General features: G+C 29.5%; 1 protein-coding gene across 1 annotated transcript; it reads left to right on the top strand.

Moving 5' to 3' along the window:
• The first annotated feature begins 6,227 nt into the window (after positions 1-6,227).
• On the top strand, positions 6,228-14,266 carry LOC106780238 (agamous-like MADS-box protein AGL104). Its single transcript, XM_014668504.1, has 11 exons — positions 6,228-6,412; positions 6,985-7,038; positions 7,151-7,183; positions 7,318-7,336; positions 7,601-7,662; positions 7,787-7,814; positions 7,995-8,056; positions 8,148-8,247; positions 12,363-12,413; positions 13,023-13,120; positions 13,930-14,266. Exons 1-11 carry the CDS (start codon positions 6,228-6,230, stop codon positions 14,264-14,266), a joined length of 1,029 nt encoding a protein of 342 aa, XP_014523990.1.
• Positions 14,267-17,149: the final 2,883 nt, after the last annotated feature.

The following is a 17,149-nucleotide window of genomic DNA, read 5'->3' as shown; positions in this document are numbered from 1 at the left end:
TTAAACCCTAGGGCAAAGGGGAAAAGAGGGCTTTCTTACCGGTTGGACGAAACGGAGATTCAATCGGTGGAAAATGCTCCTCTTGCAGTCCTAAAAGCTTGGGTAGCTTCAATTTGAAATTCAAACGGTTAGAATTTGAGTAGTGGTGCTTGAAAGGTAAGGCAATGGAGGAAAAGTAGAAGAAGAAGATGGTGGCTGTTTTAGAAAATGACTAAGTTCTAGAATGCTATGGTATTTTTTCTTTACCAAAATGCTCTACCTATCATATGCTGCCACGTGTATTCCACTAATACATTATTTTTCAAGGTGTTACATTGAGCGTCCAATTATAGAACAACTAATGTTAACAGTGATGACTGGCACTGTTGTAAATAAATTCAATCGTTAGACGTCGTTTACACATACAATTCGACGTCTAAAACAAAATGATTTCCACCCATAAACAAGTTTGACGTTAAACAGGGACCTGAGTAAACATATAATGTCTTCTTAGGAAACAACATGTTGAGATTGTTGGTAAGGGAAGCATCGGTTTAGCTAACCTTAATCTCATAGTGCTTTAATCACTCTGGTTTTTGATGATGACAACACATTATTAATAACAAATGTCTTGTTATGTGTTACATGTTCTGTTGCTTATTGGTTGATATCTTAATAAACATGTTTTATGTTGATCCTGATATATGAATGCATATTCACTGTTTTGATATATGTTACATTTGTTGTGATTGCATTACATATGTTTTGGAAAAGGAAAACCACATGCACTTTGATGAACTTATATTGTGTGGCAAATCTGCGAGTCCTAAGTCGACTTCACTATTAATTGAATCGATTAAGACTAAAGACCTTGCACAGATTTTCAAATACAGTGCTGTGTGAGATTTTACATTGAAAAGAATTTGAATATGTGCTGAAATGTCTAAGTCGACTATATGCAATGTGCATTCGACTCAGTTAGTTGTTTGATTTGAAACTTTGTTATGCTAACGGCTATATTTTCAAAAGTTAGTTAAGCATTGAATGAGAGTCAACTATATTGAATGTGGAATTAATTTGTTTGACTTGACTGCTACTACTTTGACTTATCTGTTATAACTGTCAGAGGACAGCCGACTCGATTAGTAGCTTAGTGGACTGCATGAGCGTCTCATTTATAGAAATCTATAAATAGACAAGACCTGACTTATTCAAAGAACTTTTGGAAGAACTGACATTTTCATATTCTGTTTCAGATTGATTCTCTGTGATTTTGTGCTCCAAGAACTCATCAAGAAGACCGTAGAGATCATTCTTTGAAGATGTTCTAAAGGAGGATTCTGCTATGCTTACTGGTTGATCAAACTCTGCACATTGCGGTGCTTACTTGCTGATCAAGATTTCTCTCAATCTTTGTATAGATTGTGGTAATTGTACCTATTGTGATTACTGGGGGTGACTCGTGGAGTCTGGACACTTTGAGGATTATTCAAAGTGGGTTCCATATTTCAGAAGAGGGGATATCTTGTTGTAGATCTTTCTGTGTGTATTGCTTATATTTTGGTTAGAGGGTTAGAGATGTGTTTTATATTTTTGACGTGCAAGTCTCTATAAAAGCCTTGTTGTAAAACCCTTGACCATTATAGTGCATTTGCTTCCTGGGATTGGAAGGACACTGGATGTAGGCATTGAGGCCGAACTAGTATAAAAACTTGCGTTTGAATTCTCTATCCCTACTCTTTTACATTCAGTCGACTTTGTAATTTGTGTAGTCTACTTTGATATTCAGTTGCACTTAAATTTCTATTACTTGTGATTCAAGAAATTGTGTAAAAGTTTCTACTTTGTGAAAAAGATTTTAAAAAGACCCTGATTTTGAAACCTCACCAATTCACCCCCCCTCCCCCTCTTGGTGTTGAAACGAAGCCAACCTGTTTTCCAAAACAGCGAACTCTAATTCAAAATAAATGAATACTAAACGGTCATTTGCTTCCCTACAGTTTCACTTTAAATAGATTTTCACATCCTTTTGAAAACCCTACACCACTATTCACCAAACTTTTGCTTCCCTGCAGAGCTTACTTAATCAAATTTATTTTGATAACTTCTTGTCTTCGGATTTCTATTAACTCCTTCAACTTCAAAAAAATAAGGCATTTCTTTGTCTTTGATTTAGTGTCATTATGAAATGTTTTTTTGAAGTTTGAAGGTATGATAGAAACTCAGAGCAAAAAGTTAATAGTTAGGATTTCAAAATACTTCTCCATTTTACATAACATGTGGTTATAATGTATTTATTTTGGTTTTGTTTTCATTTCTAAACCCAATGTTCTGTAAAAAAGGATTTCTTTTAGAAATCCTCTAAGGTATGTGACGTCAGATTAAGTGAGTCTCTGATGTCATATTATATATGGATGTCGGCCAATGCCAACGCCCGACGTCATTTTGTATATTGGACGATTCATATTTAAGTTTCTTAAGGTTGTTTTCAAGGAATGAATAAGTTAGCTCTGAAAACTGATTGTAAAAAACAACTCCAAGAAAACTTAAAAAATGAATCATTCAAATAAGGTAAACATTTAGATTGTATTAGATCAAACTATGCAATGGTAGTGATATATATTTCTTAAAATTGTTTCACCATTAAATATATTATGAACCATGGTTTTCTAAAGACTTTTCTTTCAGTAAGATTTCATCACCTTCATATAGATGAGCCTTGAAGATGAATGTGCACTTTCAAATTCAATGGGGCAAATTGCAATTTGAAGAAGAGAAATGCTCAGTAATCTGATGGAAAGATAAATCTTCAAGAAAACATACAAATGGATCCTACTATGTTCAAAAAAGAAATAGTTCTGAACAAAGGTAAGTCATGTGCATGGTATTTGTAGACAAGAAATAGACGTCGAACCGCATAACAATTTGACGTCAAACCCTTTGTTGGTAAAAACAACAGTCATTAAGGTTTTCAACTACCTTTCCCTTGACGAGTTTGACGCCAAATCCCCATGCATTTCGATGTCAAACCCTTCACTGGTAACAACAACAGTCATTAAGGCTCCCAATTGACCTTTCTAGTGACCAGTTTGACATCGAAGCCCCATGCAATTCGACGTCAAAGCCTTCGTTGGTAACAACATAGACGTCAGACTAAACCAATGTTCACTGTCGATTTGTTTACTGAATGATTCAATATTTAAGTTTGCTGAGGTTGTTTTTTGTAGAATAAGTCAATTAGCTCTTAAATTTGGTCGTAAAAAACAACTCCAGCAAAACTTGAAAAATGAATCATCCAAATATGATAAAGATTTAAACTGTATGAGATCAAACTATGAAATGATATTGATATTTCTTAAACATATTTTGAACCACGGTTCCAAAATGCATTTTCCTCTCTTCGGATTTAAAAGTGCACCATGAATCCTTATGATGATTGTGCACTTTCAAATCCAAGAGAGGAAATTGCTATTTGAAGAAGACAAATGCTCTGAAATCTGAATGAAAGAGAGAGCTCCAAAAAACATGAAAATGGATCTAGCATATTTTAAATAAAGAAACAGTTCTAAATCAAAGTATGGAAATGATATGGTATTTGTAAAGGAGTAGAACACGTCGAAGCCCCCTCAAATTTGACGTCAAACCCCTCGTTGGTAACTGCACTATTATGATAACTCCCACCTACCCCCATCTCCCTGACCAATTAAACATCGAATCCCCCACAAATTTGATGTCAAACCCCTCGTTGGTATCTGTATCGTTATGATAACTCCTACCTACCCCTATCTCCTAACCAATTGGACGTCGAACCCAACACAAATTTGACGTTAAACCCCTTGTTGGTAACTGCAATGTTATGAAAACTCCTACCTGCCCCCATCTCCCTAACCAATTAGACATCTAATTACAAATAAGGTCGACATTAAATTGGTATTTTGATCAATTTTTTAAATTTTCTTGAAGATATTTTCAACATAAAGAAATGACGTCGGCCAGTAGTATTCGGCGACGTTAAACCCCTCGTTCGTAACTGCAATGTTATGATAACTCCTACCTGCCACATCTCCCTAACCAATTAGATGTCTAATTACAAACAAGGCCAACGTTAAATTGGTATTTTGATTAATTTTTAAAATTTTCTTGAAGATATTTTCAACATAAAGAAATGACGTCGGCCTATAGTATTCGACGTCAATGTAACGTCTCTCTTTATGATGTTGGCGTCGAGGTCGATGATAAAGACCAAAAAACACCTGCGTTGTACGTTGTTTTTGTACTAGTGAACCCTGACTCATCACGGGTTCAACCAGGATGAGTCAGGTTCTAAGTGAGCCGAGTTAAAAATTGACTCGTATAAAAAATTATTTTTTTAAACCCAACTTAACATGAACCTGTGGTGAACCTAATTGACCCGCATAATCTAACTCATTTTGACAACACTAGCTATAATACAATACTTAAATGAAAATCATACATACAAAAAAAAATATATTAAACTAATAATAGTTCAAACATAAATATAGATATTTCATTTTTTGAATTTCACCACAATGACATTACATTATTATATCATAAGGTACATTACAATTATGGTAGTAAAATTACAATTACGATGAGTTATAAAATAAAAATAATTATGTAAAAAATAATTAAAATAATATTTTATATGATAAAAATTATCAATTAAAGATATTAAAAGGTAAAAATGATAAAATGTGTACACTAAAAAATATTTGATACACCATTAAATGAAATTGTTAAAAAAAAATTATAATTAAAAATATAATAAAATAGAAAGTATCTTGAAGATCTGAAATATTTTTAAAATCGACTTGAATGGTTGAAAGATAATAAAAATTGTTTGAACAAAACAAAAAGTTTTTGAAATAATTAATATTAAAGATAAAAAAGAATGATTTTTTTACGCAATGAAACGCAATTAACACGTGAATATATATGATCCAGAGGTTAATGAAAGATAATTATAGATATTTTAATAATTCAAATAGGAATAAGATGAAGGTGAAGATAGTTAAAAAAATTTCGATAATACATAAACGGATTCAGAAAATATCCATGGAGACCAATTTATTTGTCATTGGTAATTAGAATAACAGATTGGATGACTTTTTTTTTTTTTTTTATAGATATTTATAAATCTATACCATTATATAGGTATACACGGTAGGAGATTTTCTCTTTAAATATACATATTTTGCGTCCAATTTTATTATTGAAGTAATGATCTTTCTCTTAAATTAAAATAATTATTTCACCCATTTTACCTTTTAGGTGACATTTTTTAAATTTAACCGATTCCTTCGATTTCACAGTATTTTCTATTTTACCATTTTTTAAATTAAAATAAATATCTATATAATAAATTATCTACAAAATAAAAAAACTTTATAAAATTGTAAAAATCATTTTTAATTGTTTTTATGATAGTAATCTTTTTGTTGTTATAAAAAAACATATAAACACGCAAATATTTTCACTAGTATTAAGATTAAAAGTTCCTCACTATAACGTTTTTTTTACCATAGTGATAGAATTTATTATCAATTTTACTATTATCATAACTTATTTGATTAACTTTATTATTTATACAACTTTTTTATTATAAATAATAATAATCTTCAAATACTACATAATTATAACATTGCAATAATACTTTCAATTTTAACTTCACTAAAAAAATCATGTAATTTTTGTAGTTGATTTCGTTTAATAAAATAAAACTTTGTTGATCATTTATTATAAAATCATTCACAGTTTTAAGCAATTTTTCTCTTACAAGTGTGAATAATTTATCGAAAAGAAAAAACTAATACATCTTATATATATAAAAAGTGACTACAAAACCATGATTTGGAATGCACCATATACATTGATAAAGAATGTAAAGATTGAAGCATATAGTAGGAGAGGACCCTTTCTTTCTAAACTCATGAATCTCTCCGCCTCCCTTCCTTTTCTCCTCTCTCCCCTCCATAACCATTCCCTTTTCTCTCTCTCATATTCAACTGCTCCTTCTTTTAAGCTTCGTCATGCATGTTTCCATACATTAAAGTTTTCACATCTTCTTGTTCTAAAAAAGAGAGGGCAATTTAGATTTCCTCCTTCAGATTCTTCATTTCCTTTTTTGCATGCATACAACATCCAATACAATACTCCACACTTTCTAGTTGCATAATATTAACATTAACAATAACATTAAACCATTCATACATATCAATATCATCGTCATGGGTCGTGTTAAACTCGAGATAAAGAGAATAGAGAATCCCGTCAATCGACAAGTTACATTCTCAAAACGTAGAAATGGCCTCATCAAGAAAGCTTACGAGCTCTCAATCCTATGTGACATTGATATTGCAGTCATAATGTTTTCGCCTTCGGGTCGTGTTAACCATTTTTCTGGTCGGAGGAGGTACGCATGTTGCTAATAACTTTTACGATATTGATTTGGAGAACATGAAATCTATTATGAAATGGCGCATAGTTTCGTAGTTAGTTAGGTTTTTCTTTGTTCTTGTTTAGACTGTTAATGTTTGTTTTACTTTTTCACCGAATGGTTCTATACCCCGGAAATTGGGATCTTGACCAACATTTTTTTTTTCATTTTTCAAAGTTAAACCTTCACAATTTATACAGCAAAGAAGCAACTAATATTATTATCCCAACAAAAGCCAATACCAAGTAGTTAAATTCTTCCAAAAATAAGGGGCGGGTTATGCAAAGTTTAAGAGTTAAATCATATAGCTTTTTAAATTCAATTCCTTAATGGAAATATTTAGCATTGCTTTTAATAGATTGAAATATAGTATAGAATTAACTAAACCTTATATGTCATTTATTATTTAACTAGCTTTTGACTCAAGCTTTAAGCATTCTAAGTATCTGGATTTAAATATGATTGCTACCATTTATTATTATTATTTTATTAAAGGTGTCTTTTTGGTTTTTTAAAAAGAGTTATAATCATATTGTTACTATTATCAGAATTGAGGATGTTTTTACTCGCTACATTAATCTTCCAGACCAAGAACGAGATAAGTAAGTTATAAGCATGCAACTTGATATTTTTTATTCGAAAGGGTGCTGGTTATAAATTTTTCCTTCTTTTTTATCACGTTCTTCATTTATAATTGTTATATGTTTCATGCAGTGCTGTAAGTTTTCCAGAACTACCATACCGCAGGTATATATCTCTCAAGAACACTTTTGTTTTTTTTTTTTTTTTTACTTTCTCTACTTCTCATTATTTTATTTGTAATATAATACTTAATAGTATTTGTTCAGTGCATTAATTATTTTCTTATTTACTTATTGCAGGGGTATTCAGAATAAGGAGGTATTTTCATTCATGTATTGTAAATAATATTAGTTCAATAAAAGCTAATCATTTTAATAGTCTTTCATATAAATTACTGAAAGAGTTATTACAAACACAATAAATGACTTTCAAGAGTCTAATCGTAACTGCTAATGCTTTATAAGATTGAATTATCTCAAATAAATTTCTGAAAATTTCCTCTAAACACTCCCAAGCAAAATTTACTTTCTGGTTGTTTCTTTCTTCCAAACCTCACTACTTCCGTAAATGTTCCCTTTGTAGTATTTGCTAAGGACACTTCAGCAACTGAGGAATGAAAATGACATAGCTCTTCAACTGGCCAAGTTCGTATAATGTTAAATATTTTAAAAATTCAATTATTTTCTTAAGAATATTTTGGAAGGTGTAATTGTGCTAATCTTTGTTTTTTTTTTTCATTCCCACTGTTTCATCTATTGCATCAACAAGTCCGGGAGACATTAACTCTGAGATTGAGGTAAGAAAACCATGCAGTTGCTCTAAATTTTCTTCTCCAACCGTGGTAACAAAAATCACCACCAAACGTAAATTCATCAATTTGAAGCACATAAACCAAAATGAAAGTAAAAAAGAATTACAAAAGAACACATTTTCAATAATCTTTCAAAATGTTGAAAATTTCTTCTTCATTTTATAGGAACTCCAACAAGAAGTTAATAGGCTACAACAGCAACTTCAAATGGCCGAAGAGCAGATAAGGTTCCTTGACAATAAAAATACAAATAGTTTATGGTTACTTTCCTTTTAAGTACTTATTTATTTATTTTCTATTTTTCAATAATGAACACAGGTTATATGAACCCGATCCATTAAAGATGTCGTCAATGGCAGATCTTGAAAACAGTGAAAAACACCTTTTAGATGTCTTGACACGAGTCATGCAGAGAAAGGTTGCTAATATGCTTTATATCAGTCTTTTTCTCTTTTGTTAAAATTGAAATTTTTATCCGCAAAAAGAATATATAAGGGAGTGTTTAGGCCACCCTAATATGTATACAGCAGAGTAGTTTATGAAAGAAAGATGATTACAATTAATAATTTGAATCTAAGGGTACATCTCTAATAGTTTCACCTGTACACACATTATAATTTTCGTTCAAAATAGTGTGGAGTTGTAGGATAAATCCCACTGATAAAACTCTCTCTCTCTATCTATCTATCTATCTATATATATATATATATATATATATATATATGCAAAACAAAATATGCTTAAATAGAAAACTTGATGGCATACAGAAAATATAGAAATAGTAGAATGTGAAAGTAGTAGTTGAAATAAGTGTATTTTGTAGTTATCTTAGTTTTGGTTGTCTTTCCTTAAATGGTAGAGTACATGAGTTTTTGTAGACTGATAGATTATTTTAGAAAATGCTAGTCACAACTTATGTAAAGTTCTAAATTTTTACTTATATAGAATGTTCTTGATATTTTTTTTCCTATCTTAGGCTTTTCTACAATATTCTAGAATTCTTTTGTTATTACATTTTAGTACTTCTATCTTAAGACTTTTTATATTCTTCTAGAATTTGCATTACATTTTAATACTCCTTCTTAATGCAAATTTGGTAACTCCAAGCATAGTGTACCCTAGTTCAAATCTTGATATTGGTAACGCCTTGTAAACATATTTACAATTTGGTCTTTTGTTGGGTCAAACTTATTTAGTTGTCTCTTCATCTCGAATGAAATGGTATTTAATGGCTATGTGTTTTGTTCTTTAATGATGAACTAGATTTTTTGCTATTGCTATTGTCGATTTATTCTCATAATAGGTAATAGTCGGTCCATCTGGTGGTTCACCCATTTCTTCAAGTATTCTTTCTAGTCATATTGCTTGACTCATGGTTTCAGTAGTTATTACATACTCTTCTTCTATTGTTGATTGTACCACGATTGCTTGCTTCTTTGATGCCCAAGATAAAATACTTGATCCTGGTAGAAAGTGTAACCTGATGTACTCTTCATGTTGTTATTGATCCTGCCCAATAACTATCTATGTAGCCAATCATCCTTGAGTTAGTCACGATTTTGTACCATATACCAAACTTATGTGTGCCTTGTACATATCTTAAAATTATTTTTCCTACTCCATAATGAATCTGACTTGGCTTTTGTATGAATCTTCATAGAATATGTTTATCATACATAACATTTGGTCGTGTGGCTGTGAGATATAAGAGACTTTCAATCAAACTCTTATGGCGTGATGCATTTGCTTCTTATGTTCCATCATTTTTTTGTAACTTCTCGTACCACCAACAAAGTAGAAACAGGTTTACAATAACACATCTTGAACTTCTTTAATAGAGCTTTAATATATTTCTTTTGAGAGATAAATATATCTTTTTTTTCATTGTGTTACCTCTACGATGAAATAGTTCTTCAATCTAAGGTTTGTCATCTCTAATGTCTTCATCACATGTTCTTTAAATTCTTTTATCATCTTTATATTGTTTACTATATAGATAAGATCATCGACATATAAGGAGACAATTAGATGATATTGACTTTGTGTCTTAATATATAATGTTGGCATACTCTTGCTCTTCCTGAGTCCTTGATCAATGAAGTATTGATCAATTTTGCTATCATGCTCAAGGAGCTTGGTTCATTGCCTTAGTTGATGAAGCCTTGTCGTTGTTCAACATAAATCTCTTCTTCGAACACTTTATTTAAAAAGGTTGATTTGACATCCATTTGATAGATGTTCCATCCTTATTTTTTTCTCCAAGAGCTATTAAAACTCTAATTGTATCTAAGCGGGCAACTGGAACAAATATCTTGTTGTAGTCGATTGTTGGTTACTGTGAGTAGCCTTTAGCTACTAATCTTGCCTTGTGGTTTTAGTTCCATAGGATTGAGCTTTGTTTTATATATCCATTTCACTCCAATGATGCCTTTTCCATGAAGGCAATTTAAAAGCTCCTAAGTTTTATTCTAAATCATTTTAATCTCTTCTTCCATAGCCTTGACCCATACTTCTTGTTTTGATGATTTTTCATAATAGTTAGACTCAATCATGGCCATATTTCAAATTTCGTATATGTCCACCAAAGATCTTACTCTTCTTAGAGTGGATTCAGGTGAAGAATCTTGTTGTTGTGGAGGAGGAGAAAGCGTACCTAAATCTTCTGCTTTTTCTTGAGTTTCTTCTTGAGATTGTTGCATTGGAACTAAAATGTTACTTTTAACAATTTTTTCTTCCTTCCAATTCCAAGAAGCATTTTCATCAACCTCAACATCTCAACTAATGATAAGCCCTTTTGTTTGTAGGTTGTAGACTTGATATCCTTTTGAATGTATGTTATATCTTAAGAATATTCTTCATATTGTCTTGTTTTCAAGCTTGTGCCTCATTTGATCAGGAACATGCATGTAACAAATAAATCCAAATACTCGTAGGCATTTAGCTGATAGCTTTCTTCCACTCCAAACTTCAAAAAAAGTCTTATCTTGGATTGCGTTACTTGGACATCTGTTTAGAATGTAAATTGTAGTCTATACTACTTTAGGCCAAAAAAATTTGGGCATACTTTTCTCTTTTAGTATTGATCTTTCCATCTCCATGATTGTGCAATTCTTTCTCTCTAACACACCATTTTGTTATGGAGTATGTGTGAGTATAAGTTGTCGTTATGCCTTCATCTTCTAAAAAAGTTTCAAAAACACAAGAACCTTGAATTTCTTAAATACTCTGAAGACTTCTAACTTTGCCTTTAAGAAATATACCCATGTCATTCTAGAAGTCATCAATGAAAAGGATATGAAATACCTGTTGTTGCGATGTAAATGTCTCATCCTCAATTCACAAACATCAATATGAATAAACTCTAATAAGTCTTTTGTTTTCCATGTTTTGTCTATTGAGAATTGTAATTAGTGTTGTTTGTTGAGGAGACATCCTTTGCATGATCCATTATTCTCCTTCAAGCATGAAAAATCTCTCATCATGTTTTCTTAATATAGAAGCTTTAAGGCTAATGTGTTTAAGTAGCCAAATCTCCTATGTGCCAAAGCCATGACTCATCAACTTCTGCCTTCATGACAATATTAGTTCCAGGTTTGAAGATTATAAGAGAGCTTCTATTTCTCTTCTCTATTTTTACTTGGACAATTTCTATCCTTCTACTATCATAAATTTTGCATGTATCTTTCTCAAAGTAAAAAGAATATCCATTCTCCATCATTTGACCCATACTTAAAATATTCTTTTTAAGATTAGAAACTAGTAAAACATCCTTGATAAATTTCATACCTTTCTTTATTCTACCATGATAGTTCTTTGTCTTGAGACTCTACTATGATATCGTTTCCCAGTTAAATATTGACATTGACAAATTTATCAATGTCTTTGAGTTACTTTCATCTTTTTTCACGTGATTGTTGTATTCATTATCCAAGTAATAATTTCCTTCTCTGCTAGAATATTCTTTATTGGCAAAGAATAAACATATTTATCCTAATTATGTTCTATCGCAAAATTTGCTAATGGTGCCTCTTCTAGCCACTTATCTCCCCAAAACTTTATATTTTTCCAAAATTTCCAGCATATATATTGTTCTTTTTTTACCCATGCCTTTCATGTCTTCTTGTATTCCATATATTTTTACTCTAATATATCTTTTCATATATACTCTTTTATTCATTCTTTATTCTCCATCTCCAAGAAAAGACACATTAAACAAATTTAGATCTTTGACTTTCGAATCTCTCTTCATTTAGATTACAAACACTCTCTCATTTAACTCATGCTATCTTTTTTGTTTCCTTCTTTTATCCTCTAATAAAAATATACTTTCCATTTTTCCTAATTTTAGGTATTCCCTTAGTTAATAATTTAAAGAGTGATAAGTAAATATCATTATAGATTTTATAACATACACCTTTCTTGCCAAAATCAAATAGAAGATATTTATTAAAAATTATGCAGTTTTTCACAAAATTGTAGTACTTTTTCCTTTTATTCTACAATGTGACGTATGATTTATTCATGGTGTTGCAGGAATACCTAATGAGCCACCATCTATCTTCTTTTGACCCATCTAGTATTCAGGTAATTAATAAATGTAAATATTAAGATATACACACATATATACACTTAGAATTTTTTTTTGGATGAAAATAAAAACTATAAGTTAGTTGACATTTTAAATAAATTGTGACTATTCAATTATAAAAATATTTAATTATTAATGTTTATATATAATTATAATTTTTGTGTGTTTTCAAATAGAATAAATTCTTTTATATAAATCTAATTAGACTCTATTCACAGTATTAAAATTTTGCAAACTATAATATATTTACAAATCATTATATGTAATAATGAAGTTTACTGAACTTTATAATGATATCTAAAAGTAATTACCGTACTGATATATCTTATATGTTAAACATGTCAACATTTCACCATGATAATATATAGTAATTGAGCTCAATTTTCATAATATAAAAGATTATAAATGTATTTTTTTTATGAAAACTGGAATCTTATCATGTATACAGTTGTTGTATTTATTATAATTATTTAAAAATAATATTTAAAATTATTTTGATCAAGTTATTATATAATATTTGTAATAAAAATATAAAAAAATTAGTAAAATTATAATATAGGTTTTCATTTAGTATCTTAACTAAATAGAATTATATAATTATGCAGGGAATACCAACCTCTTTCGACAATGTTGGTTGGTTGCAGGATGGGAGTCAAAATCATGCTCAGATTTTTGATGCATCTGCTCCTTTAGATCCTCTCAGGTTTATATTGCATGTGTTTACAATTTTTTTAATTATGACATTTTCCTTTTGATGATTGTAATTTTTTATGGATAAAATATGTATATATATAATATAATATAATATATAAGAACATCTGAGTTTCTAACCCATATATAACTTTATACAACATTTGTAATCTATACACAGATAATGAATTATATAAAATATAAAAATTATATAATATTTTACTGAGCATTTTATTTTCATCATATTTTACATGCATAAAACTCAGACATTACACCTTACCAGTCTCGTTAATCATAACTTTTTTTATTTAAATTACAAATGCTTAGTTTTTCAATCATGTTTTCACTTTTATTTATCTCTCATATATTTTTATATTTATTATTATTTAAATATATGTTCATTATTATTATTATTATTATTATTATTATTATTATTATTATTTTTATTATTATTTAGGAAAACGATAAAATAGAAACATTTATGATTATGTTATTATTTGAAGTGCTTATATTACATTAAAATGATTAACTTATATGTTTTACTAGGATACTGATGTTATTTCGCTCTAATACTTTTAAAATACACCAATTTACTGATATAAAATATATTAAATAAAAATCAACATTAAAATCAATATATTTTGAAACATTACAACGAGGATAACGTCAAATTTTTAAAACAGAAAATTGAACACAAAAGTAAAAATAAACAGATGAATGGAGGACAACATTTTTTTAAGGAAAAGAAAAAAAAATCATATTTGTCAGAATAATTACATCATTACATTATTGATTATTAATAATAAGATAAGATATGTTCAGGGACTTGTCTTCTACAGTGTATGGTTCATTTTCTCAAGGCACAAGTTCAAATGTTGCTGATCCACGAGGCATAGGAGAGTGTCATGTGTCAAATCCAAGTGATGGATCCCTTCAACCATGGCCTCAATGTTACACGTTGTATCCTCATCATCATATTCAACATGACATGGTGGGACCCGACATGCCAGATATGATGCCACATGCACAGGTCAACATCCCAATCACTACCTCACACGTGGAAGCACCCAAGAATGAACCTGTAGAATTTGATCAGTCTAAACAACAATCTCAAACTCATCCTCATACACATCAACATCAGCAGCTCAATGCCCAATGACACATACCATCTATCCATCCTTCATAATGGCACATGCAAGCTATTATAGTTCAGATGTTATGTCCTATTCTCAACCTCATTTTTAGTTATAAATGTGAAGCATGTCATAGCTTCACACTTGGTTTGTGTAAGATTAACTAAGTACATGATGATCATATATGATCATATATATGATCATGTGCATAGAAAATGTACTTCAGATCGCCCTTGTATTCCAAATTAATAATAATAAAAAAGAATAGCTAACAAGAAACAACAAGCAATTGTTTTGTTCTCTTTTTCACATTCAAAACAAATTTAATCTTTACTACGGCAAATCCAAATGATTTATTGAACTACACTGCACACAACTTTTAGTGTTATTCTAATTCTAATAAATAAGATTAGGATCCTATTTATTTTAATAAAAGCTAAGAGAATTACGTATGCTATAGTTTGTGTAACAACCTAAGAATATATATAATATATGTATAAATATTAAAAGAAGTTGGGGATGAAAATGAATTAAAATAAAAGGGAGGAGCCATTTAACTAAAAAGAACTAGTTTAATTTTGCTGCTGGACTTTCTGAAAATCATAAGTCATTCTCTCAAGAACGTTTCTCTCTTTAGACCTCACACTCTCCATTTTTCCTCTGCCTTCTCTCTACCTTTTCTTTCAATTGAACCGTTAGAATTTCAATCCGTAGGCGCCTAAACGATCCTGACGTCGAGAGCTTCAATTGACACCGATCAATTTCAGGATTCATTGCTGTTTTGGAACCCTAGACCATGCAATTTTTTGTTGCATGTGTCTTCTATTTTTTTTTCTTCCAATCCCTGTCCAATTCTAGCTCTAAAAGTTGTTCTTTATCACCACATTACGGATTGTAGAGTACTATCTAGATTATTCGCGTGTGAGATACTGTAACTGTGGGTCTTTGAGCTGAGTAAAGAAATTTCAAGGTAAGGGGAGAAACGTGGTAAATATTATGTGAAAATATGATGTTGTATTTATATATTTGTTGTTTATTTTATTCTGAGAGGTTTTTTGCTACAAGACAATTTGCGTATAATATGAGATTATGAATAATTGCTTATGATTGGATATATATATATATATATATATGTCGCATACAATGTTTGATTTTAAACGATTAAGATACAGTGAATTGTCGTTGAAGAATTTCACAGGTTATAGAGTATACTTTAAATATTTGTATGTGATATAATTAGTTCGATTAGAGTATACTTTATGGGATGTTTTCACTTTGTAATTGGTTTTTGATCTAATACAGTAACAAGTTTATGAGGGATATTAGTTGTATTAGCGAATGAGTTTTGAAAATGGGGGTATGGAAATGGTTTGGTGCAGTGAACTTTAGGATTGAAAGATATAAACTTTAGAATTTTTTATGCATATGGGTCTTAAGGCATTGTTTATATATATATATATATATATATATATATATATATATATATATATATATATATATATATAAAAGATTAAAATGTAAGGTAATATAGTAATATAATTAAAAANTATATATATATATATATATATATATATATATATATATATATATATATAAAAGATTAAAATGTAAGGTAATATAGTAATATAATTAAAAAGATGCAGAGGGTGTGGGAATGATAATAAACTATATTTAAAATATTCATATAATTTAAATTTAAAAATATTCTTAACCAAAGGTCATTGAAGGTACATTTAAATGGTAGATTATAAATAAAGCTTGAAATTATGACAATTTAAGTTATAAACGAGAAGTTCAATATGGAAATTACTGAAAAGAAATATAGGTTAGGTAAGAAATTCAAATGCAATTGTGAAGGTAAACAATAAGAAAAGTAAAAATTTAACATGGTAATCAAGAATGTGAGAACATTCTCTCTTTTAATCGTTTTTACTTTGAACGTTATCAAAATTTTGTAAATATGATCCTTTTCATCTTAAATTGCATAATAAGAAAATTTATGCATAGATAATATTTCTAACAATTTTAGAATTATGAAACGTAAATGTGTTTATAAACTATAAAACACGCATATAAAACTAACGGCTTGAAGAAAGGACAGTAGAAATGATTTTGGAATGTATATCTTAAGTTTTCTGTTTCTTCATTCCATTTGGTTAAGGTTTTTTTTTTTTTTCAATTTCTTATATTTATTGTATTAATCTTTTTCAACACATCAAGTAAATAGTGGCAGAGATTGCATATGATTTTAAATTCTATTAATATAATATAGTTATGTATAAGATTATTATATACGTGTAATGTGTATAAAAGGGAATGTTGATATAGTTGGAATTTTTCATAATTCATTTATAATATTATAATATGTATATATTTGTGTGTTGGTTTAATATAAATATTATAATAGAATTATGATATAATATAACTATTATAATAGGATTAAAGGAAACATGTGGTGTACATGAATTTAGGCATTGAAAATAAGTATAAAAGATTTTAGCATTGATTAATTTAGAGTAAATTTGTGGAGTTGTTACTTTTATAACTTGTGATGAATGAGTTAATGTATACTTATGTATGAGACTTATGTTTGGTTTGAAAGAACATGATTGTGGAATAGAATGATATAATTGAGTATGTGATGGGTGTCGCCGCCCAATCAAATTTGATTGCATATAAGGAATGCAGTATAGCTAGGAAGTGACTCCTAGGTCGTCTCTCAAGGACCAAATGGGGTTCAGGAATTAGGTCTAACACGTAGTGGGGGGTTTGTGAAAAGTGTTTTGAATACAAATGACTAAATTAGAATGGAAATTAAACACAACCGGACATAATTGAAAGCATTTAAGTAAATGAAAACATTAAACCGAACAGTCTTAAAGCAACGTGTTTGAACTAATTAAAATGCA

Source organism: Vigna radiata, unplaced genomic scaffold (assembly GCF_000741045.1).
Source record: "Vigna radiata var. radiata cultivar VC1973A unplaced genomic scaffold, Vradiata_ver6 scaffold_174, whole genome shotgun sequence".
In the NCBI taxonomy this organism is placed as follows: domain Eukaryota; kingdom Viridiplantae; phylum Streptophyta; class Magnoliopsida; order Fabales; family Fabaceae; genus Vigna; species Vigna radiata.
Note: the sequence above shows the minus strand (reverse complement) of the source record. Positions and strands in the feature narration are given on the sequence as shown.